This window comes from Astatotilapia calliptera, chromosome 14 (genome assembly GCF_900246225.1).
Source record: "Astatotilapia calliptera chromosome 14, fAstCal1.2, whole genome shotgun sequence".
Taxonomy (NCBI): Eukaryota; Metazoa; Chordata; class Actinopteri; order Cichliformes; family Cichlidae; genus Astatotilapia; species Astatotilapia calliptera.
The window spans coordinates 7,970,377-7,995,491 of NC_039315.1; the positions used below are offsets into that span (position 1 = coordinate 7,970,377).

At 39.1% G+C, this 25,115-nt stretch overlaps 1 protein-coding gene across 1 annotated transcript in view; it reads right to left on the reverse strand.

Moving 5' to 3' along the window:
- The window catches only part of gbe1b (glucan (1,4-alpha-), branching enzyme 1b), a 102,705-nt gene that overhangs the window by 59,907 nt on the left and 17,683 nt on the right, over positions 1-25,115 (reverse strand). Inside the window, exons 3-10 of the mRNA XM_026193026.1 lie at positions 21,629-21,744; positions 19,280-19,405; positions 18,198-18,333; positions 15,275-15,365; positions 12,690-12,899; positions 2,799-2,914; positions 918-1,045; positions 525-623 (exon numbers count right to left, since the gene is read on the reverse strand). Of these exons, the coding sequence (XP_026048811.1) occupies positions 525-623; positions 918-1,045; positions 2,799-2,914; positions 12,690-12,899; positions 15,275-15,365; positions 18,198-18,333; positions 19,280-19,405; positions 21,629-21,744 (1,022 nt within the window). The remainder of the gene's footprint in view (positions 1-524; positions 624-917; positions 1,046-2,798; positions 2,915-12,689; positions 12,900-15,274; positions 15,366-18,197; positions 18,334-19,279; positions 19,406-21,628; positions 21,745-25,115) is intronic.

Below are 25,115 nucleotides of genomic sequence, written 5' to 3' on the forward strand. Positions count from 1 at the left end.
TTGAAATGCTGCCTTGAATGCCGAGTTTAAACATTTGCACTGCATGCTGTTCACATTTTTTCTATATCACAAGTTTTTTGGGGGGAATTTTTTTGTCATTTTAGGTGCATCAACTCTCCTTGTCTATAATACATAAAAGCGCAGCAGTGCACAAAATCAACCATTTTTTAAGGCTTTATTGGATAGGGACAGCGAAGATAGACAAGAAAGCGGGGAGAGAGAGAGCAAGACATGCAGGAAAGGGCCAACTGCTCTCCGGCCATACGGCATGTAGTCGCCTGCTCATCCACTGAGCTAAACTGGCACCATATCAACTGTTTCTCAAAGTTGCAAATGTTTCCCAATATGTCCAAGATAGATTTAAAGGAACCACATGTGCTTGCTCTAAGGGGGTCATCTGATTGTCAGGACTTTTCTCTATTGTAGGGTCTTTCCTTACACTTTAAACCACCCCAAGGTGACTGTTGTTGTAATTTGGTGCTATATAAATAAAAATACATTAAATCAATTTAGAATCACCTTACCTGAATCCACTTGTCAGGGACAGCCATTGCCAGTCGGTAATCAAAACCAAGTCCTCCCTCCTCCACTTTTCTGCAGAGAGCTGGCATCCCTGACACATCCTATAGGAAAGTCTTATTATTTAATATCACATTTCTACTTTGCGGGCACAGATTTCAACAAAGATTTTATCAATACCCACAACTCACATGTTAAGGGGTGAAATTCCTACACCACAGGCAAAAAAAAGGAAAGAGCGACACCCCATTTCCTTTTGCATTACCTTTTAATTACAGCAATGAATACGCAAGTAAGCTATGTCTAACTAATAAGTTCTTTTAATTAATAACAGCTCTGGGCAGTGTCATTGCAAAGTTAGTGAATGCAAAGATGTGTGTGTGGCAGTGGGTTTTTACCTCTGCAACAGTGATGCAGTCAGGATAAAGGGTATGAAGAATGTGATTGGCAAGCATCAGGTAAACCAAAGAATCTTCATCTACCTGTAGGCCAAAGTATTCACTGTAGTCCCCTGTGAAACCTGTGCCTGTAAACACCCACACAGTGAACACTCATCATGTTTTCACCCAAACTACAGATTTTTTTTTTTTAACTGATGCTACCGCTTTGCTTTCTCTTCTTGACATATTTCTAAAATGTCCTAAAATTGTGAAATAAATGTAATCTTAATGAAGGCCGAAGGCTCCTTTGGATAAGAAACTAATAAAAATGCCTCTAGAGACTAAAGAGCAGCTCTTACCAGAACTTGTAGGGTACGCGGAGAGATTTAAACTCTGGAGCAATTATTATTAAGATTAAATACAGATGAATATTCTTGATCTCACTTTATCTCACTTTTTGGCATGTTTAAAAATGTGTTTTGTTGGCATAATGAGAACTAAAGTTTTATTTTTAAAAGGTGGACAGTATTAATCACTGAATATTATTCAAGTGCATCCAAGACAGTGTACAGTCAAAATTCTTCCAAATTAAAAGTAGTCAAACTGTACTAATTTTGAGTTGCAGAAACTGAAAATGATACTTAAAATTATTTGTTGGTTCTGGTTTTCATGAGCATGCTAGCAGAGCAGTTCTAACACCAAAAATACATTCTGACCCCTGAATTTTGGCAAAAATGAAGGTAAGCGCTAATTTTCAGACTCAGCTCAAAATATTAATCTAATTTTGCTATAATTAGGCTTGTTTGAACTGGATTTGTATCAAGTATGACACAGTTGTCAAAGTTCAGATATTATCATCTCTCCATTTGACCTTTTGCCCTCTACTCTGATCTTGGATTTGACATTTCTAGCAGAAGGAAAACTATATTGTTGCCAAGTAATGTGTTTTTCCATGAAACAACATCTCATCTAGACCTGCTCTGTCAGGCAATTTTCTAAAGACATTCAGTTGTTAAACATATATTTTTGCATATTTCTTTATTTATTTTTTTACCTTTAGTTACTGTCACTGCTACTTTGTTGCTAATACTACCATTATAACTGTTGCTGTTGCATCAAATGTTATAACATAGGAAATTCCCAAATATAGAATAAAGATTTTCATATCTTATAACCCTGCTATATATTGTTACATAAAGAAATGTTACATGTTATCACATGAAGCAATGACATACAGATGAGAAGACATAAAACTACACATTTTATAAATTGTAGCTAATCAGATGTTTTAATTGGCCTATTTGCACTCAGCACATTAAAATCCACTATGCAGACAACTTCTGAAAATCGTTCACCAATGTTGTCTAACATTTGCTAAACAAAATGTATTGTTTACCTCCATGACAACATTTCTAATGGTCCTATCCCAACTTTTGACGGCATACAGGTTACGTTTTACACCAAGTATATTTTAATTTCGTTTATTTAAAATCTCAATTCAGACAACAGTCTTTTTGTTTTACCAGACCAAATTTCTCTAAATATAATTTGGTAAAAAAACAAAACAAACCCCCCCCCCCCCAAAAAAAAAACACAAACAAACAAACAAACAAACAAAAAAAAAGAAAAAAATTGTTTTGATGACGTTTTTGACCTTTCTATTAACCTTTCACCTTTATATTAAGCCTTTACATTAACACTTTGATAAAATAAAATTTAAAAAAAGTTCCCTCATGATGGATAGGATAAGTTAGACCTCTCAACAAAGCTCAAATTAATCTTTAACACTCGGGAGTGTGTGGTGTACACTCCACTGCGAGTTATAAACAAGAGCAGGATGACAGGCTTTACTCACACCACACAGCTCTGAAATATAAGGTGCACACAAACCAGTCTTACCGATGCCATGGTGATGGTACAGCATGGAAGTAACACCATCAAATCTGAAGCCGTCAAAGTGGTACTCCTCCATCCACCAGCGCAGGTTTGACAGCAGGAACCGCAACACTTCCCAGCTAGAAAAACACACACACGCGCACACAAGCACACACATTCAAGGTCAGGCAAAGCAAAAGCTGTGAATTATTCACACATCTCACTGTGCACTTTAGGCACCAGAGATTAATTTTCACCCCTACAGGACATTCACATATTGATAACCAAACTTATATTATGTCGGAGATGGAGCGCAAATGAGAGTGAACGGTGTTTTCATTAAGTACAGTGACTAAATTGAGGAGAAAACCAATTCAAATAACCAGTTGTCAAACTACAAATCAGTGGCTTACAGTGTACGGTTAAGTTTTCTGATTTCCATCACATGCTTTCACTCGATCACTGGGCAAGCGTTTTATATTACCAAGCCCATCTCTGTGTATTTGAAGTGATAGGATTTCACGCCACACTTGGGTAAACAAACACTGCGCAAGGAATGGAGTTTCCTCTCTTGAGGATGAGATAAATCCTACACTTCTACTTGCTTTGGCCTCATCTTCATTGTTTTACAATGTCCTACAAACAAGAGGTCAAAGACTGTACAAAAAAAAAAAAAAGAAGCCAATAAACTATTTGAATTTGAAAGCGTTAACTGTGGTTGTAGTGTAGCCCACGGTGTGCTACAAAGCATGCAAATGCTCACTGTGTCTGTTGACTGGACTGTGTCGGTGGAGGACAGAGGAGGTGGATTCCATAAATGGCCCCAGTCTCCCCGTTCCTGACTGGGCGAGTCATCCGATTTCTAACAGCCTCTCAAGGCAAAGTACACTACACACCTCAACTCTTTCCATTGAGAGGTGTGTTGCCATGGAAACATCAGTAAAAACTCAATATTTGGTTGTCTATATGCAGTGTGTGTAATGAGGACCAAATGAAACACTGCATACATGGATGCCAAACTGGGAGGCAGCAGCAAAGCACCAGGGATGAGACACGAATGACATTCATTACACTGATTAGATGCTGCCTCTGCTTAGGCCAGGCCCAGATCTTCTCCATACTCCAACAACGGTTTGTAATAGTTTGTGACTACTATGTGTTTATAAATATAAATCTAATGAAGGTTTCTGTTTTTGCGATAAATTTGTATCCACGGAGTGTCTTTGTAGTACGTAAAATATGATTCTACTTCCTGAGCTACACTTCAGAATATACAGCATGTAAAGGGTTTGTTAACAGAAATAATTCAACTGTATGTATTCATGGTGCCAGTTGGCTGGCAGCTGTATAGGCCCACCATGAAAGACGCTCCTGTCTGACAAATGTTTTACCTCATCAAAAGTATTTTTGCTGTGTTATAGGGGGCATTTCACTGTCTAGTTAAATAGAGTGAACCACATAAGCTCCTAGTAAGGCTGATTTCCTTCATCAATTAAAATGTTAATGTATTATTGAATGACAGTATCCTGAATTACAAAGGTCAGACACAGAGTTTTCCCCCTGTCTCAATACCATACCAAGGGCCCTTCAATTCTTTTTATTTTTTGCAATTTCATCATGTCAAAAAATTGGTGAAGCAGCAAGAAGACCCAGATTCATGCTTCAACAACACTTCAATAACATCTAAAACTGAAAAATTTCACACAAACACTAGACAGCTCATGTCCTTAATAATGCTTTATCTTTAAAATGTATTATAGGTTTATCTAACACTAAAACCTGAGGATTACACCTCTGTGGCAAACCCCCCCCACAAAATCCCAGTTTCTTTTGGCCAAGAAAGCCATGACACAAAAATACATTTAAATGCATTCCCTTCTGTGCTCCATTCCTCAGGGATGACCAACACCAGCACTGTTTGACAGGTGTGAAGCTGCATGTTACATCGGTACTTCCTCCATCCCTAGAGAAAGATCACAAGAGAGCCTGGTATGATCCGATATAGCAGGCTGGCTGGGTGGTCACGCAGACCCTGTGATAAATAGATTAGGTCCTCCACTCCACTGCGCAGAGCCAACAAAGGCTCAGACACAATGTATCCTCACGGGATGGAGATAATAGCCAGTGAGAGCCAGAGGCCCAAGATGAAACCATACTGCCACATTAGGACCCACAATGCCATTTATCATCAAGTCCAATTATGGTGAGAAAGTTAGATCTCTGTACCAATGCAATGCACCACTTATCTATGCAGTTCAATGAAGTTATCACTTGGTCTGTGGTGTTAATACAAAAGCAAATTGCATATTACACTGTCCTCATAGTAAAGCTCTGCCATGACAGTGAAACCTGGTTAGGGAGCACTAATAGAGTAAAAGCCTAATATTGCTGCTTGTAGGGTAAGACAAAGTAATCTGTCATGGGTGTTTCTGTTCTACCTGCAAGTGCACACTGCCAGAATAAAATAAAATAAAATAAAATAACAAAAAAAATCATGTTTAGTTGCTCCTCATCAGAGCTTATTTGCCCCTCATGCTGGCTGTAGCTGTGCCCGGTATTACAGTGTGTATTTACACTCAGTTTCCAGCCAAAAGAAGCCATAAGTTGCCGTGTTTCTAGATTTTGCATTAGGTGACATGTCAACTTGTTAGGGTTGGCGTGGAGAGAGATTTAAGTCCCTGTTTTACCAACATCACAGGTAAGCTGCAGATAAGACCAAATAAATTTTAGAAGCTGACAGTTCATTCCACGAGAAGTGTGATGCCCAAACTGTGTCACCAGACAACCCGATGTATGGGGTGCATTTGTTAGACCAAAAAGGACAAATGAGGTGGCTCGTTTAACACATTTCAAAACCTTCTATAATCTAACAGGGGACAGAGACACTGACAGGAGTGTCAACATCAATGAAACCACATTCTGGGCTTAAACTTGATTTATTTATCAATCACATTTCTTTCAAATTCAGATTTGCATGCATTAACTAAAGGCAATTTTGGGAGACTATGACTTACTTGGACACCTTTTTTTTTTTTTTTTACTTTTGAGGCTACTACAGTGTGTGCTTGAAATGTTCTCTAACAGTTAGATTTTTTATTTTCAGTTTAACCGCTCTCCAGTAAAACAGTGATTTCAGTAAGCCAAATCACACATGCCTTGATGCACACAGGTGCTGTGTTGGACTTGTGCAGAAATTACATCTTTATACTGTGTAGCAGAACATTGTAAGCAGCCATTCCACGAGTCTGATAGTACTGGCTGCCTTGCTGGGTAAATTCTCATCTAGAGGTCTGACAGACTGTCCCTGTATTGCTTTGCTTTGTGTTAGATATCTGCCATTTGTCTGGCATTCTTTATGCAGCCTGGCAGCTATCTGCTCTTGCTTGGCATCTTAGGAAGAATATTCTGCTGCCTGCGAGACTGTTTGTATGTTTAGCAACCTGTAATTAGTATCACTTTGTACTTGCCATCTTTCAGGAATCAGTGGCTGTCTGTAAGGCCCGTTCTAATTCTTCAGAGTTTTCTCCAGTGGACCATATTTCAGCAGTTGCAGGACATTTAGAAGTGATTTTCATAAGGAAGCCGTTAAAGTAATTTAAATAACCACAGTAACAAAAAAAAAAAGAAAAAAAAAAGATAATAATTACTAGTCTTCAAACTTTGTTATCTAGTTAGCTAGAGATCCTGCATTACAGTTGGTAACATAAGACAGTGCTCCTGCTAGTTTTTAATTACTCCCTGTTCTGGCCATGTTGACGTCAATTTGTGCAGCAAACATCCGTTTCTATGACAAAATTGCCCATCCTTCATGTGTATTGTCATCATTGGTTAAAAATAAGAGCTTTGAATCTTGAATCTTTCAGAGTTAGGTCTCGGACTTCGACCCAGAAATCATACAGCAGTTTTCAGTGGAATAGTACGTACTGTTCAAGCATAAAGGTGGTACGTCACTTTAGGAGCATGACCAAAGGCAATCAGTGCCTTTCTGGAGATCCAGTTTTTAAAGTCACAGAGTACACAAACTCCTTCCTCCGTTCCATCCATCCATCGTTTAACCTGGACACACTAAGGGCTCCAACATGTTTACATGCTCAACATTGTAGAGGTTTACTGTCACCAAGGGGAAGAGTCACAAAAACCGGTCTGTGGGCTACTCTTGCTTGTGCTGTTGTTGGTCCTTGCCAGCTAGGAGAAGACTAAAGTTCTAACATGCAAAGAGCTGAAGTGAAACCAAGAATTAAAAACAATGAAAAAGGGCCACTGCGGCCCACCATCAGGACTTCTCATGCTGTATTTTTCTACAAACCAGTTAGGATCTGACCCATACATAGGCTACGTTCACACTGCAGGCGAAAGCGCATCAAATCAGATTTTTTTGACCTTATGCGACCCATATCCGATCATGGTATGACAGTGTGAACGGCACAAATCCGATCTGGGTCACTTTCGTATGTGGTATTGAATCCGATACATATCCGATGTTTTAGAAAGCAACTGCTGTTTGAACGGTCATGTCGCATTAAATCCGTCTTTTATGTCACCGACACAAGACAGATGCCAATTATCAGCTCCGGAGAAGCGCCCGATAAGACATCGCGAACGCTTCCTGGCCATCCAGTGTAGATGTCAGTGAAACTGTTGGGAAGACAACGTGAACATTTTATTTGTATTTTATAATCTGCAGATTCTGACAGAAATCTGCAACTATCCTTTGAAGCACCGCGCCTCTCTAAAACAGCAATAAGGATAATTATTAGGTTATTTACATTATTATGTAAATAACAAAATAACTTAAAGCAAAAATTGGGAAACGTAAAGTCCGAAGTCTTTATATTAAGGGCCATCAGTCAAACAATATTGTTTGCTCTGGGTCTAAACAGAGCCGTTGTGTGTGACTTCTTTTGCGCATGCGGGCCGCTTTGAGCGTTCACACTAGAGAGCGTTTGCTGTTGCATTTTATTTGTAGTGTGAACACGCAGACAAAAAAAAGAATCGGATTTGATCAAAAAATCGGAATTGAGCATTAAGACCTGCAGTGTGAACGTAGCCAAAGTGTCATCCATAACAAGCTTTTGGATTTTTTGAATAACTGCACATTAGCGTAAGATAAGAGACACTATACTATATCATAAATTAAGCACAACAGGAGGAAACATTTTCACATTCACACCTCTGGTCAGTTTACTTAACAATCATGTCCTTGGACTGTGGGAGGAAGCTGAGGTACAAACAGTGAACTCACATAAGTACAGGGAGACCATGAAAATACATCAAAACCAGGACCTTCTCACTGTGAGGCACCAGTACAAACCACTGCACTACTGTGCTACCCCAGGTACAACACTCAATTTAAAAATTCACAAACTATAGATATTTTCTTCCTATTTGTCTAGTTTTCAATGGTTAAGGGGCATGAAGGTAAAGTGTTTGTATCTTATCCTATCCAGTGACTCCATGAAGCACCTACTGGTAGCAATACAGGGAGTTCCAAGAAGCCAACTTGCACACCTACTGCTAAGCTGAACTCATTAGCCGAAGCTCACTAGAGGGGAAAAACTACTTTTCCCATTGCTGTGTGACCTGATGGGATAGGGGAAATAACTCATGGGTGTTAAATACTGAAATGAATGCATTTGGATTGAGTGACTGAGTTTTCAAGTGTGGGTTTAGTGATTGATCAGACAGTACCAAAACCCCAGCTACAGCACAAAGTTGGTCCAAGTAGGAGCATTCATGTTTTTACATAAGGGAAATAGAGTTTTTGTTGTTTCTTCTGTGATGGTTTCTGCTCCATTTCTTTCAAATAAAAGCATGCCAGTTACCAGCAGGGTGATTCCTTGCTCCCCTAGATGTCTTTCCTTGGGTGTAGTTTTCTTATTCTAGAACTTCAAAATTTAAAGGGCATTTAGCTGGTAACAGCTGGAAACAGATTTTGTAGTGTCATCTCATGCTTGAGAGAAAATTGCATCATTTGTTGTGTATCTAGTTTTATTGGGCACACAGTGGAGGGTTACATGGATTCAGGTCTAATTATATAACTTGATCAGTGTCTTAGCATTATATTATACATCAAACAAACAAAAGAATGATATATGCATACATACACACACATGCACGCGTAGAATAATACTGTCAAAGTGAAAATAGTTAGTCCTCCCTTTCAACATGAACATCAACAGAGAGAAAAGCTAAAAAGCATTTTCAAAAGCCTAGCCCCAAGCCCATTTTTCATATCTTAAGAATTCACACAAAAATTGATGAAAAATTGATGCAAATGATCCTGAGAGAGGTTGGGGATATAGAATGGACCCACAGCAAGCTCTTCAGAACTCTCACTACTGATCTGCAAAAAGGCTTGGCTTCTTTGGCTGCCAACCCCCCTACAAGCACTCTACTTACCCGGTCACTGTGTCAAGGTGACTTTGACGTATTTAAAAAGGTTCATGAAGGAAACAGACACCGATGAATGATGTGGATGTCCCCAAATTAGTTTCTGTTCGACACATACCCATGCGTTTGGTGCAGCACACCTAGTACATTCACATACACCACATCTTGACAACTTATTGACCTATTATGCTACATTCCAGCTCCAAATTTGTATTCTATTAGAGCCGCTAATATAAAAACCCATATTTATCTTATTCTCTTTAAATTGGGGAGCCTCTTATTTTGTTAACTGAAACAAACCATTTTAGCTCTTGTCACGTTCAGGCCACCACCTTACCTTCTTTAACCTCCTAATACCCGAACTCTTTCATGGCATGCTTGAAATCTTTGCTATATGGGCTGATTGGGACCTGATGAATGTAAAAACATTTTTTTTTACTGATTTTTGTTTTGGAGAAAAATGAGATCCACATTCAAGGACATTCGTTTTAAATTTTGATAGAACAGTGGCAGTATAATGTCCTCGTAAGTGGATATCAGGCACTTGTAGAGCAAAAATCTTGTATTTTGGTCTAGACAACCCAAAATGTGATGTCCATATATGTGGATGCCAGGTCCTAGGAGGTTAAGCTAACTGTCTTTTGATTGGCTAGCCCCCCCAAACAGCTAATGTGGGAAGCCAGTGGATGAGACCGCTGTGTTCTCATGCATGGCTGCGCATGTTTAATATGAGTGTCCACCAAGTAATTACATGAAAGAAAAGCCATAAAAAACTTTATTATGGGGCCATGAAGTGTAAGCATTCCCTGTAGGTTTTAAGAAAATCTGAGACATCAAAGGAAATTTTCAAGCAAAAGTTGGCTGTTTTTGCCTAAAGTCGAAAAAAAATGAAAGACAATTCTAAGAAGTAGACTACTGAAAGTTAAGAATGTTTTCCTTTAAAACAAATTAATAAACACAGCCAATATCAGAATGCTGATTATACAGCATAGACCTGAAAATATGGCAGGTGGATGGATGACATTACAGCATGAATGCTTAAATATTTTTTTGTACATTTATTATTTACTTGGTTCAATTTAGCAATTATTTAAAAATGGCTTAACAACCACCAGCATATGCATGTGTCCTTATAGTTTCAATGCAGCTCGCTTCTTGGATAGCCAAGTTTGTATTCAGCAACAGCAAACCCACTTCTAGCATTCCTAGAGCCTGGAACCAATGTTTGCAAAACCAGACATTCTTAATACCGAATGCAGACACATTTGACTCAGAGGCAACTCAAGTTAACAAATTGGATAGCAGGCATCTATCTAAACAGCATTCTCTCTGGACTGTGTTGAATGTTTTATGAGGAAAAGCTGAAGTGGAACACATACAACAAAAAAGGTGTTCTTTGATAAAGATGCACAAGTGGAAGCAAAGCAAAAAAGGCAGCAACAAGGAAAATGTGCATTTGCTCTGATAGCTTGTATCAGTCAGCTTCTGTCAACCTAATAAGAACATCATGGTCAGAATGTGATGGCTGATAGCAAGGCTGCTTGATTAAAAACAGACTGTGTATCCCACAAGGTTCACGGGTAGCCTCTGAGGTTCATTTCCTTCCAAAGAAAGTAACAGAAAGCTTGACACAAACGACGTGTCCAAACATCTTGCGAGAGGCAAAGAAGACAAATGAACTGGCTATGACATTGCAGAGCTCCTTTGGGCTTTTACAAATGACTCCTCATATGCCTCCCAGTTGTGGCATATGTCTGCACCATGTCTAATGAGTGCTTCTGATACGAGGAGGGTTCAATAACTAATGAAAGAAGAACCTTGTTCTCTTATTATAGCCCCCCTGCCTGACACTAAGCATTGTATAATGTATTGGAAAGTGGTGCACACTGACACACACTTATTAAAAGCGAGTTCAAAAAGGCATTTGATAGACTCAACAGTGCCTGTTCCTCTTTAATGTGTGCTGGGATCATTTTCAGGGTACAGAGGCAAGAGAGACACCCAATTAACAGGGCGAACAACAACACCAGTCGATAGTTTTGGTGTACATTGAGCACCAGCAGAGACAGAAAAAATAACCTGCCTATTTATGGCCTTTCATCTGTTTTCTAACACTTTTGTAATTAGTTGAAACTACGAACATCACCAAATCTCTGTTACACTGTGACGATCCTAGCTGAACAAATGTACAAAAAGGTAAAAAAAAAAGAAAAGAAAAGAAAAGAAAATCAAGGCAAAAGGAGGAAACTTGAGTTTTCAGTTAACCACTCATTCACTACACTTCACCTATATATCAGTGCCTTACTTCACGGCCGTCTGGTTGAGCGATGTAATCTGCCATTTTTGAGAGCATGTCTTGGTTTTGACCTTCAACAAATCTTTCTGTACAAGGCAGTCTGAGAAACTGTAACAAGTGATATGGCAGGTTCCCATTTATCCTCATTCATCAATCTTTACACGTGTTTACATTTATATGTAGCTGATGCAGACAAAGTGTCTTTTCATCATAAGTTCAATGTCTAACAGTATGTAACATTCAAATCTCCACGGCAGGTACAGCATAATGGAGGAGTAGAAATAGCAGGGGTGTGTTTGCTTTCAAATCACGCTAAAAAGATCTTGAAAAATATATAATGTCTAATCAGGACGATGTTAATCACAGTAAATTTAAATGGTATAAAGAACAAAAGTAAATTGGTTCTGTGGTTTTGGTTTATGGTTTTTAATATTACACAGCATGTCCATTTTTACTACTACTTTATATGAGTAAGTAATCACATTGTCATTTAGTTATATTGTGGAAACTCTTCAACACTTTTTTCCCCCCACCAATTGAAAATGACACTGTATCAAAGTGACTGAATAAACGTGAATTAACTATTACCTCTCAGTTTCAGACATTCACCAGCAAGTCTGTTAGGTACGCTTATTCAACTGTGTTTTAACACAAATGTCTAATTAGCCAATTACATGGCAGCAAGTCAGTGCATTTAGGGAGGGTCAGACAACCTGCTGAAGTTCAAACTGAGTATCAGGGGAGATTTGAGGGACTTTGACCGCAGCATGGCTGTCTGTGCCAGACAGCTTAGTATTTCAGAAACTGCTGATCTGCTGGGATTTTCCCACATAACCATCACTAGGGTTTACAGATAGTAATCTGAAATGATAAAAATTTTCCAGTGAGTTGTAGTTCTCTGGGGAAAAATGTGGTGTTAATGCAATAGGTTATAGGATAAGGGCTAGGAGAAAAGTCTGCAGGAGAACATTTCTGAATGCACAACACATCAAACCTTGGAGCAAATGCATTACAGCAGCAGAAGAGCACACCGGATACTACTCCTGTCAGCTAAGAACAGTAAACTGAGGCTACAATTCACACTGGCTCAACCAAGACTGGTCAATAGAAGACCAGAAAAAAGTTGTCTAATGAAACTTTTTTTAATTGCTGAAACATTCAGATGACATGGTCAGAATTTGTCAAAAACCTGGATACTTATTAAAAAGTTATAAAAACTATACAAGTACCTGGAGTAGTTAAAGAGACAGCTGTCCCACAAGCTGTGCACCCCTCTGGGTGGAGAATGGAAGAAACATGAGTCGGATCCATCAAACCGATTTAAGCCATCTTCCGTGTTCTTGGACGCGTGGCTGTGAACGACATCCAAGAGCACCATAATCCCCATTGAATGAGCCACATCAATCAGCTGCTTCAGCTCATCTGGGGTCCCATAGCGGCTACAAATGAACACACACATTCAGATTCACATTAGGTTACTACACAAGCTTAACCCTGAAGTTTAGGTTGATTCAAAATTGCCACTCAATGAAAATCATCCAAGTTACAACTGGAATATGTCAGACTAACCTTTTCCCCCCCCTATAATTGGACCATTTTGAGCACATAACTAACAGCATGCACATATGCAAACACAAGCTTAAAAAAAATTCAAGGACCTAAATTACATATATTTTCTGAGTTGTTTCAATTTCCCTAACAATAAACCTGTCAAGCAGATCTTAACTCCCACTCAATGGTTTTATTCTTTCTAAAATTGCTGTCACATTGACAAAAGGCCCATTTAAGACTAAGTGCAAACCAACACTGAATTTATATTTTCATTAAAATGTTTGCAATTCAAATAATCACAACAGCATTGAGCAGTATATTATTGTACAAGCATAGCCGCTTTGTCTAAAGTGAGCTTTTGTCATTTGATAGATGTTTTTATATTAACCTTTTCTACAGGACATCTACAGTAAAGTCAGTGGAATTCTCAGGACACTGAAAAACACAACTGTATGTGTACGCATCCATAACCCACACCTTATATTATCCAATCTCTAACATCCCATCCTCCCAACAATCATCATATCAGCTTCCTTTAAAAATAAAAATAAAAATAGGACACATAGTGACAGGATTATCCTGCTTTCCGGTATTCAACCACTGAGGTTTTAAATGACACTAAGCGATCAATCAAGGGTGAAATTACAATATATATAACTATGCCCTACTCTGAGCAAGGAAGGAGGATCTCTGAAAGAAGATAAAGACTCAGACTAGTCCACCTTTATCTACGACTCTCCCCACTCTGTGGATTAACAGAAAATGTATTTACAGAGAGATTATTGCTGGTGTCAGACTTCCTAACCTTGATTTGAGGTGACTGAGTTGAGGAGAAAGTTGCTCACTCAGTTTGTTTTTGTGACACTCATTCAACCCTCAAAATAAAACATCAACAACTTTAAAACATTTTGCAGCCGCTTTAAAGATAAAATACATTCAAGGTGGTAAAGTGTGATACTGGATACCTTAAAGCTGAAATCTTTTAGAGTCTGTCTTTCAGATATTTTACTGGTTCACAATTTTACTCCCAGTATGATTACACTTCCTCTTTCTTTTTAATTGACAAATATTTTAGAAGAAGGACTTCTTATATATATATATATATATATATATATATATATATATATATATATATATATATATATATATATATATATATATATATATATATTTGTCTATTCTTTTAATGCAGTAGTATTGCATTTGATATATACTCACTTTGGTTGTTTTTCTCCTTAAATCTGCTTTATGAAGGTAGCAGGACAGAGATTTACTCCGATTACACAAACATTATGTAGGAGAAAGTAACGGAACATGGGTATTGATTTGTAAATAACTGGACATGATAATATTATACTACACTGTATTTCTAACCAACTAGGCAGCGGATTTATTTATCTTGGCAATACTTTCTTTGAAGATATAATTAATTTTGGGGTCAACTTGAAAGAGAGACAGTGTAATGTAAAATGTGCAAAAATTAGACCAGATTTTAAATAATATTTGGATGCAGACTACTGTATGATGTGATGTTTAGAATCCCCAAGACATTTTGTGAAAGTTTGACTCTATTTGACCCTGAAGAAGTGGTCAGAGGTCTAAAGTATTGTGAAATTTCAAACCCCAACATATCATTCCCTATAACACGACACTGCATCTACAGCTTTTATCAGAATTCCAGGCCAGCCGAGAGATATAATCTCTGCAGCGTGTCCTGGGGCTTCCTCCCGTTGAGACATCCCCAGAACACCTCAACCAGAAGGCACCAAGGAACATCCTTGTCAGATTCCAGAACCAACTCAACTGGCTCCTTTTGATGTGGAGGAGCAGCGACGGCTCTACTCGGAGCCCCTCCTGGATGTCCGAACCCCTTCCCCCATCTCTAAGGGAGAGGCCAGCCACCCTTCGGAGGAAACACATTTCCGCCGCTTGTAAATGCGATCTCGTTCTTTCGGTCACTACCAAAAGCCCGTGACCCGAGGGTAGGGATGTAGATCGACCAGTAAATTGAGAGCACTTTTACACTCAGCTCCTTCTTCACAACGACCGACTGGTACAGCGTCCGCATCACTGCAGCCGTAGCAGCAGTCCGACTGTCGATCTCCGGCTCCCTTCTCTATTAGAATTCCTTCAAACCTCAAGCTATCATGTTTATAGACAGAATGATGACACGCTACCAAAAACATAACCTCCTTGGCAGAGACAAGTACCTTGTACAAAATACAATATATATATATAAAACTAGTGAAATGATGGCATTTACCTGGAAGCAGCAAAGAAACTTGTAATCTGATATCCAAAGCTTGCATAGTAGGCATGCTCCATGATGGCCATCAGTTGAATACAGTTGTAACCTGGACCAAGAGAGGAGACACTGCAATTATCATATTACAAATTTCATCCCCATTTCATGCCTTAAAAAGCATATTATACCAGATTAAACAGCTAACCTTATCTAGCTGTTGTGAAACTATTAAAATATTCATCAAAAAAAACATGTGTTTGGTGTGTATGGCAGTGGGATACACTGTGCTTATTTGTTCCTAAGTGTATTTGGATAGCTTAATTTCCCTGCAGTAACTAGAGGGGTTATTAATTTTGCAAATCTTCATCTTCTTTTCTAATGATTAATTTTAATAAACCCCTGCTGTTCAGCTTGTATTTCAAACATCATTTAAAAATGCAAATAATTCTTATGATGTGTGGGTTGGTTGGCCACACAGAATAAGACACGCTTAGAAAAATTCTCTGAAACGTCTCTCTTTTTGTGTTTTGGCCACTATTTGGTACAGAAACAATCTGGAAATCTTTAAGAGTTGATACTATTTGACCTGTGTCAGTCACACTGTATGTATGAGCTCCAGGCATTTCCTTTTTGACACAAGCTCCAGTATCCTAAAGACAAGCTGTGGCAACAGGGAAACACTAGCTATCAGTCAGGAGGTCATATACCACAAAACGACCTACAAAAACTGCCTCTATGAATAAGAGAACAACAGGCTTTTAAACTGCCACTGAGGACTCTAGAGGGAGGCCCTGCGGTTTTCACTGTTGTATTGAACAGATTTATTTATATATATCTCTTTTCAGGCTAGAGAGAAAGGAAACAAAACTTTGCCTTCTGAAGGATTGTGACAAAGCGCTGGGGTGAGAGGAAGTTTCTTTTTTTTTTTATATATATATATATACTCTCTTTCAGTCAAGAAAATGAAATGGCAGGTAAAGTCACCGTCACTAGAGACTGTGGAGTTTAGCCTCCTGGAGAATCCTTATTGTATAGAACCCCTCAGTTGCTGCAGCAGTTACTCTGCCAGTTTCCTTATCCGCCAAACAAGATGACACAACCGAGAAAACGGACTGATCACATTTCTCTTGGTCTGCTGTGTCAGTTGTGTCTGTACTTTTAACGATGTCAGTGCAGCGTGGCGTTCCTGAATGCAAAATAACACCAACGCTCATAGGGGTAGAGAAGCAAAATGGGTACTTCTTTCATAAGGTTGCAGCAACGTTTGAACGCTACTCTTAGTTGAGATAACTTGAAAATTAACTACTTAAAAATTAGTGAAAAATATACATTTGCATGATGTTTTAGGTCATATACATAAGATCATAAGCAAAATATAGGGTTGCTCGGTGACTGCGTTTAATTTTTTTCTTTGTTGTCTTAGACCGAGTTCAAGTAGTTGCAGTGACCAACTTTCAATCGTAAGGCGATAGCACAAGTCAATTGGTGAAAGGCAACCTCTCTCCAGACACTTGCAACCTGACTGCAATCACTCTTAGACAGACTGACAACAGTTTGTAAATAATTGTTGTTTAATTTATAAAAGCAGAAATTGACAGCACGTTGCAATCAATCTGAGTCAGTCTGCACCAGTGAGTGCAGATGCTTATCACTGCAATAACGACATGACAGGTTGTCAACATTGTCAATATTTCTTTGTAAAATCAAGGTTGCCAAGTGCCTGTGTCATTTTGCAGTTACATCCCCGTCCTGCAAAAACCACGTTACCATCTGAATAGAAATGTTTCAATTTTGGGCTCAAATCTTTGAGATTTTAGATGGACTAACTATGAGTAGCTAATATAAAATTCTTTTCCATATAAATTTTTGTATATGTAGACAGAAACCAATTTACAACAGACCAAAGAAGATCAATTTTTGCTGATTTATCACAGTTAATCATGGTATTTTCACAGATAGGTGGCACTACTGACAGAGACTGACTCAGTCTTATTGCCGTTTTACTCCCATCTCGATGCACCAAAGTTGCTTTGCAGACAGAGACTGACTGAATGGTTAAATATCTGGTCCCTGACTTCGAAGAAACCTTCTCAAAGGCAATGAAAATGCAAGCTAATTATACACGGTGGGAATAATTTTGGACATACTGCGGTCTCCAACCACTATAGTCTCATGTGTGAATGTACCCCATTGGAATTATTTTTCCAGTTCAAGTAAATGCACATTACTTATTAGGTAAACCTGTGAGTTTTACATTGAATTAATCAGAAGCCCGAGGAATGAAACACACACACTTACACATACACTGTTAAAGAAAATCTGTCAGGGAAAAAATGCTTAGGGGCAGAGGCAGGCAGATAGCGTTTCTCTAGTATTGACTTTGTGAGTCATGAGTATGAAGAAAAAAAAAAACCAAGTTGTCATACTTAGAGCCACAACTGCTGTGCAGTTTGGCTTGTGCTGTGGAGCCCCTTTTACAGAACACGATCCACTGGTCAGTGATCCCTTTAGGTCATACCAGTAAACAGGATGTTGACTTGCTGATGTGGTATCATCTAGACAGTGTGACAGGTCTGCCACAGAAAATACTGTTTCTGGTGGAACAGTGGTACTCACAGTTGTACGACATGTCTGCTATGTTATGGACTAGTGGTGACAGTTACTAAATAAATAGATATTAAAAACCCCTCAAATGTTTTGTTTCGCCCACGCTGTCGGCTCAGAATTGACATGTATGCAGGTATGTGACCTCTATACATTACTTTCTGTTCTTGGCTGGAGAACATACGAAATATTTTCGAGTTGAAAAGCTCTTACTGACTGTTAGAAGAATGGGATCACAGCATGATGGCTGCTGTAGACGTCTTACAGACTTAAAGAGCTGAAGGATCCGGCAAAGAATAATCGTGTAGAGCTAGGGTTTTTCCATCTCACATCTTACCCAAGTCTTTTATGCGAGGCAGCACATTGGTTGTGAAGTTGTTGTATGAGGCGATCTTCCCCTCTGGAGAGCCAATTCCCACATGAGACTCGTATATTCTCAGGCTCGTGGGCTTCCTGGGTCGAGGGTGGATATGCTGAAGAGGTAACCAAAACGTCATGCACAAAATCATAACAGAGTCTGGGGCTTTTTCCCCCCTTCTAGAAACTACATCTGTTGAGCGCTTATGATCCATAAAGACAAAGTGTGGGTTTTTGCACAAATATCTCATCGCCGAGATGAATAGCTGCACACACGTAAAACAATAAAAATATTTATGATTCATGCTAGCAGTGTTACACAACAGGAGAAGCATTTCTTTTTATACATAGTGCCCATTTCCTGATGGCTACCCACCAAGCCTTGTGAACACAGCATTTCAAGTACATGATTGAACTACTTGTAAATAAAACAAATATACTGCCAGTAAGAGGGCCCCTCTAATTAAAATGGTGCCAAATAACAAGTGATAAAGAAGGCAAGGTGGCCTTTAATAGCCTCTTAGTGTTTTGCTTGTTCACTCTTGGGCTAAGGACATCAAGTAGCATTGAGACACATTCAGCCTCACTCAAATCAGCAGCATCGAGCACCCACATTAAGAATGGCCACAACAGCTTTGCATATGAGAGGCAAAGCTGATTTACAATGACTGTTCCTCATTTCGAGAAGAAATGGTGAATATAGAGGGTTAGCACCACATAAACTGTGGTTTTAGTAACACAATATTCAATGATTAACATCATCTCAAAGCTTTTTTAAAAAAAATAATCATAATAATTAAGGGGATGAGCTGTTTTAAAAAATGATAGACATTTAATTTTCATTTCCTGGCACTCACTATTTGTTATACTTAGTACTGCAACAAGACACTGATCATCTCTGTACATGAAGAAAAAAAAAAAAAAAGCAGCTCGAGCTCCAAAGCTGGTAGTAACTAATACAACATGGAAATGAAAAACACTGAATGTGCAGGTGGTTTTCATGCATCTATTTTTTCTTTTTTTTAGGCAAAAGTCATTTTTAAAGGATATTTTGTAACTTACAATGTAAGGCTGAGGGGGATCCCAGTGAACCCAGTCGTAGATGACGGCTTTCTCCTCCCTGGTCACATATTTTGCCCAAGGCGAGATCCGGTAAAGACGCTGTCCCTCCTTTGTGTGAACCACCACCTGGGAAAATAAGACAAATGAGTTTTACGTTACAGCAAGGGCACCTAAACAATGACAGGGCATTGAAGAAAAGAAAAAAATTGGGTGGGCATGACAGTCACTTTGCATAAGCGACATGGACATCTAATAAGCAGACAGATAACAGACACCACGATGCATGCTGAGGTGTCTACATTCTGGATTAAAAACCTACAGAAGGGGATGAAGGATATCTGTATGTAATCTAAAATGAAATGGAAAAGACAAAGCTACAGAGAAGTCAGGGGAAAAAAGTAGAAAGGATCAGCAAAGCACAGTCAGAGGCCTCAAAAGGTCTTCTTTGTTTGCTGCATGATGCAGCCCCTGGATGTATTTGATATTAAAGTCAGTATTTATTTACATCTGTTAGCCATGAAATGCTTACATCATAAAACTGTGCTGTTGCTCCCTATCCATTATAAAGAAAGATGGTGCAAACTGTTGATGAAAACTGCCTCTTTTCCAGAAAGCCAGTTCCTACTCTCCAATGCCAAATTCACAGCTTTAAAAGTGTTATGCATGGCTCTCTGGGAGCACTGCAGACATGGCACGATGTAGGGGACAGAAAGCCACATTACAGTATTGACTAGAAAACTTGTTGCAGTAAATTTGGATTCAGTGGTGATTTATGCCGTTGTATTTTGAGGGGTGCAGCTCTTTAATTGGTTTTAACAAAGCCACAGACCCATGTTGAGAGGGGATTTGAGCCAGGGAGCAATTTAGAAAAATAGGAAATCTAAATCATTATCCTTTGCCTCTCATCTATTATGTCTGCAATTCGGGATTGGAAGGGGGTAAAATAAATATAGTTTGGAAATCTGACAAGTTACTTTGCCTCCATCAGTCAAATAAGAAAGGAGAAAGCCAGCGTGAGAGTTGGAAAAACCCACCAAGAAATCGATCCTGTAGTGTTTCCCACAGTATGTGTTCACCCTGTTTTGTCCCCTGCAGAAACAGGCATTATAACCCAACTAATTCTGGCTACTGTTGTGAAGTAATGACTGTTCCAATGCCACCTGCCTGTGAGCTGTTGGCCAGACTCCCCTCTGGGGTTTTTTCATTATGGCCAGGCCACCTGGGGTTAGCTGCCTGGCTCCCCTTATGACATGCTTCACAGTTTATAGGATTAGGAAAAGATAGTTGGATAAATGGACTGGCATAAAGCCTGACAGAGCAGTGGTCCTTCACACAAATTGGCCAGAATTAGGCACATTAAAGAAAAATCAGATGGCTGGTAAGGCTGAGGGGTGCATAAACAGGAAAAACAACTAAGAACTGGGCAATATACAAGTTAGGTGTGGACAGAAAAGCATTTTTGATCGGTTAGATAACGCTTCTGTTCGTTCTCTACGGTCTTGCATAGTTGCATCATAAATGGCCCATGGTAAATACTGTACCCACATAAGGACACTGCTTGTTTATGGAGACAAATTGGGCACTGAACAAAGGGGATGGAAGGGCAAGCTGCTCTACATGAGAGTGATTGGAGCTAGGCTTGTGCTTCCACGAGGGAGTGCTGTGGAACTAATTCTAAAGTGGGGCTCACAGCAAGACAGCTATTCATAGGCAGCGGGGGTGCACAACGAAAGGCCAGGTGCCAGCGTTTCCATCTGCTTCTTATCGTCCTTAGACTGACCTCCGCTGACAATGGGAGCCGGGCAGCCTGTCCAGGGCGCAGGAGTTTGCCAACGATGACCCGGTCCCAAGGAGAGTGCCGCGGCGATGCCATCCACTCCATGCCTGGCATCTCATTTCTGGGTTATTTCTCATCCACGCTGTTTGTTTGGGAGACAATGCATAATGGGAGGGTGCATTTTTGCATTTAACCCTGATGAATTATTTACTAGAGCTTAAAACCAATCATGTACACCCACTGTGGACTGTGTTTTGCGCCGAACAAACGGGGCACAATGTCCTGAGGGATACCCGCAACAGATGGGAGCAGAAATAAAAGCCATCAGTTGGGCTCCTCAGGTGTGTCTACTCTCCACTGTGCAGATTGTGTACATACAGTAATCTCCCTTCTGCACTGTGAGTATGACATGTTGTTGATGGCGACACGCCAGGTTTTCACTTGGTTCATAAGACACCACACATGACAGGGAATCTCCCACGAACATTATAGTGACAAGTCCCTGTGCCACTGAGGCAAGATGACACCTACTGAGAGTGTGAAAATAAGCATGAAGATGTTTTGTTCTCTACCTTGAGTTTAGAGTTATGATCCACAGCTGGAGAGTTGTCATGCTTGGGTGGAAGAATCAGTTCCCACTTGCCAAATTCTTTCTTCGTGTAGCGGTGGGAGAATTTGTCCCAGCCATCTATAGGAGAAACAGACAGCATTTACACACATCACTCTAATTGGTTTGCAATGTGGACACAAACATGAATTCTAATAAGCTGCAGCTGGAATAAAGAAAGTTGCATACAGTGGAAAGAAAATGTATATCTGTCTTTTTTTTGGATCTCTTTGGCTTCTTTTGCCATGAACTGGTCACAGACCTGTAGGAGTAGCTGGATTTTCTTCACATTAAATTATCTGATTCCTGGATTTTTAAATGAACAAGTTTGAAAAACATGTCACAATTTTGTATGTGTCATTTGTTCCAGTGTAAAGAATTCGTTTTCAGTCTCAAATTGTTTATTTGTATAACATTAGAAGTCTTAGGAAGCTAAAAATGCATCATATTAGAGGTTAGCTTTTTTGGGAAAAAATACATTTTTTCAAATGATTGGGGAAAGTAAAAACAAGGCAAAAAGATAGTACTGTGCAAAAGTCTTGAACAACTTTTCACACACACACACACACACACACACACACACACACACACACACACTGAGCCAGCCTTTCTTGGAATCTTTTTCTTGTAATTTTTATTCTTCAGTCCCAAAACGTTGATGGGTATTTAGTTTTTTTTTTAACTTAACATTTAACTATGAATCATTCAGGCCTTTTCTTTTTAAAGCACCAAACTCAACTAAAGGGATGAACAAGCATTGTGTCTGCAGACAACTTAGCAAAGAGCCAAATTTAAATATATCTTTAGACACTTTGATACTAGCTGCCTGTCTTGAAAAGACATCAGTTGTTGTGATTTCTTTAGGTGAATCTTTGAAAAACTCCAAAGATACCACAGTTTGACGTGCATAAAACAGAATTTTCGCACCAACATGGTGATTTCCAAAGAGCTGTTAGCTGTAAACATGGCATCTCTCTGGGTGGTTGCCTTGTGTCACGTTAAAAAAATATGAGCAAACAAGATGCACTTCATTTCTTGCACTCCATTTGTCTTGACAATACTTTTTAAAGATATAAAGCATTTCAGGATTAACTTAAAAGAAAGGCAGACGTGAAATATAAGAGGAGATCAGAGGTTAAATGGAACATGTTTGGATGCAAACTATAATGCGAATCCCCATACAACAGTATAATTTCCTAAGTGTCACCAATACCAACAAAGGCAGCAGAATGTAGAGCATAGTTTTAAAGATAAAAGGCCTTTTATGAAAGTTTGACCTTATTTGAGCCTGAAGAAGAGGTTAGAGGTCCAAAGTAATGTGACATTAAGAATTCCAACATGTCATAGTTTCACATATAGCATTATTATCACTTTTACCTCAAGATCATTCTATTGACCTTGAGGACAGGTCAAACGTCAAATGTGACACATTTAATCTGTATACGGTACTTTGCATTGGTTGATAACGCATACCATTATTTGTAAGACTCATAGTTTCTAATTATAAGGTTATAAGCTTTATTCAACCAATAAATCGTTCAAAAATTTTCAGGCCCTCCTGTTTACAGACAGAAAAAAAATGACACCCACACATGCACATACAACCAAAAACAAGAAAAGCAGAGGGCAACACAAGAAGTGGCAGGCCTAAAATCCTATCTATGACTGGTGAGCAATATCTGAAAGTCATGTCCTTACAAAATAGGATAAAACACAGCAAAGACCTGACACAAAAAACCAGAGAGATGCAAGTGGCCTTTCAACTGATCTATCATCACAAATAGTCTCAGTGGAAGAGTGGCTGTCAAGAAGCCATTCTTAGGGAAACCCAGAGAAGAGGCTGAAGTGGGACAAATTACACAAGAACTGGACTTGACTGGAAATGTGAACTTTTTGCTTCAAATTGTGGTCAATGAACAATGACACCACACACACAGGCAACACGAAAGTGGAGCCGAACAGAGACACCAACAGACATGAGATGGCCTCAACTACTGAAGCAGTGTGGGATCCTCTTGATGGAGAACAGAACAAAAGGAAGCCAACATCCAAAGAAGGAGCTGGTGTAGTGAGTTCCTGAAGACTCCTTAAAGAAATGACAAGAAAGCTTGCCTAAGAAAGCTCAGCCTGTGCTGAAGAATAAAAGTGGTCAAACCAAATATTGATTTTCAAGCTTGTTAGAATTGTACGACCTCTGGTTTTGCATTACATACTAAATTTCCATGTATATTTGCATAATATTTCAATAATCTGCTGTACCCATTTCCCCTTTTCCTTAAAAATGTGAAGAAATGAGGGGTGGCTCTTTGGGATGGTATTGCAATTTGAGTACTGGACACTTCAGTAGCCAAATAGTAAACATACTGTACACACATATCAAATTATTTTCGCTGCATGTTATACCGCTATCTCGCTTCCATTTTGCTTGTGGTCTTTTTAAAATTATTATTGTTATTATCGCTTTTGTGAAAACAGCATCTTATAGCAGACTTTTCATTCTACAGAAGAAAGACACTGAAAATCCATGTGTCCTATATGTCTGTGCTTTATTTAACCACTAGGAGGCACAATGAGAAATTTTAGTCAGACCACAGGGTGTTTCATTAATTTTAATAGTAAATATAACAATTAGCAGTTTCAGTCTTCCTTATTACTGCAGTGTGTTGCCACTTTGCCTTGTGCTAACAACAGCTTGTAGTTGTAGTCATCACTGTGGCTTTTGTTCCATTTCAATATCCCCCCCTGTGGTCCAAACACCACTTTATTTCTCTGACTTGTACAATCTGTCTTTGCACAATTTATCCCCCCCACTCCCACCCCGCCCTCCAAACTCTCTTACATAATTCCTCGTTGTGCTTTTTTTTCCCTCCTCCCTCCCTTTTTTGTTTTGTTTTTTTTCCCCAGCACTGTTCTCCAGTATCTTGTGACTTTTGCGACACCGAGTAAAAGCAGCAGGCTCAGTCATCTAAAAGAAAAACTGATAAAACACCACTTCACTGCTCACTGAATTTTATCTCTGAGACAACAACAAAAAGGCATATTCATAATGTGCCGATTCCACACTCACAACTGCCACTGACTGAGGAACACATTAGGACACAAAACATTTATTGAAAAGTGACCACCTCGGCATGTCATTTTAGGATGTTTTATTCTGTAAACCCACATCTTCTTGTTATTCATGAGCAATAACAGTTGCAGGATAGAGAACAAATCAAAAGAGATGCTCGAGAAGTGACCGGATACTGCAGCAACACTTTCCACAGGGAGGCCAAGTCATATTTTTTTAACAATTTATTTATCTCGCTTTTCTTAAACTCCTCTGAAAAAAAACAAAACAAAAAAAAACAGTGCATTATGCACCCAACCTGCACCATATTCATGACTAGGGCTACTGGGGTGTTTCCACATTTACTATGAAACTGAAATCAAATAATATAACTGAGCCGTGT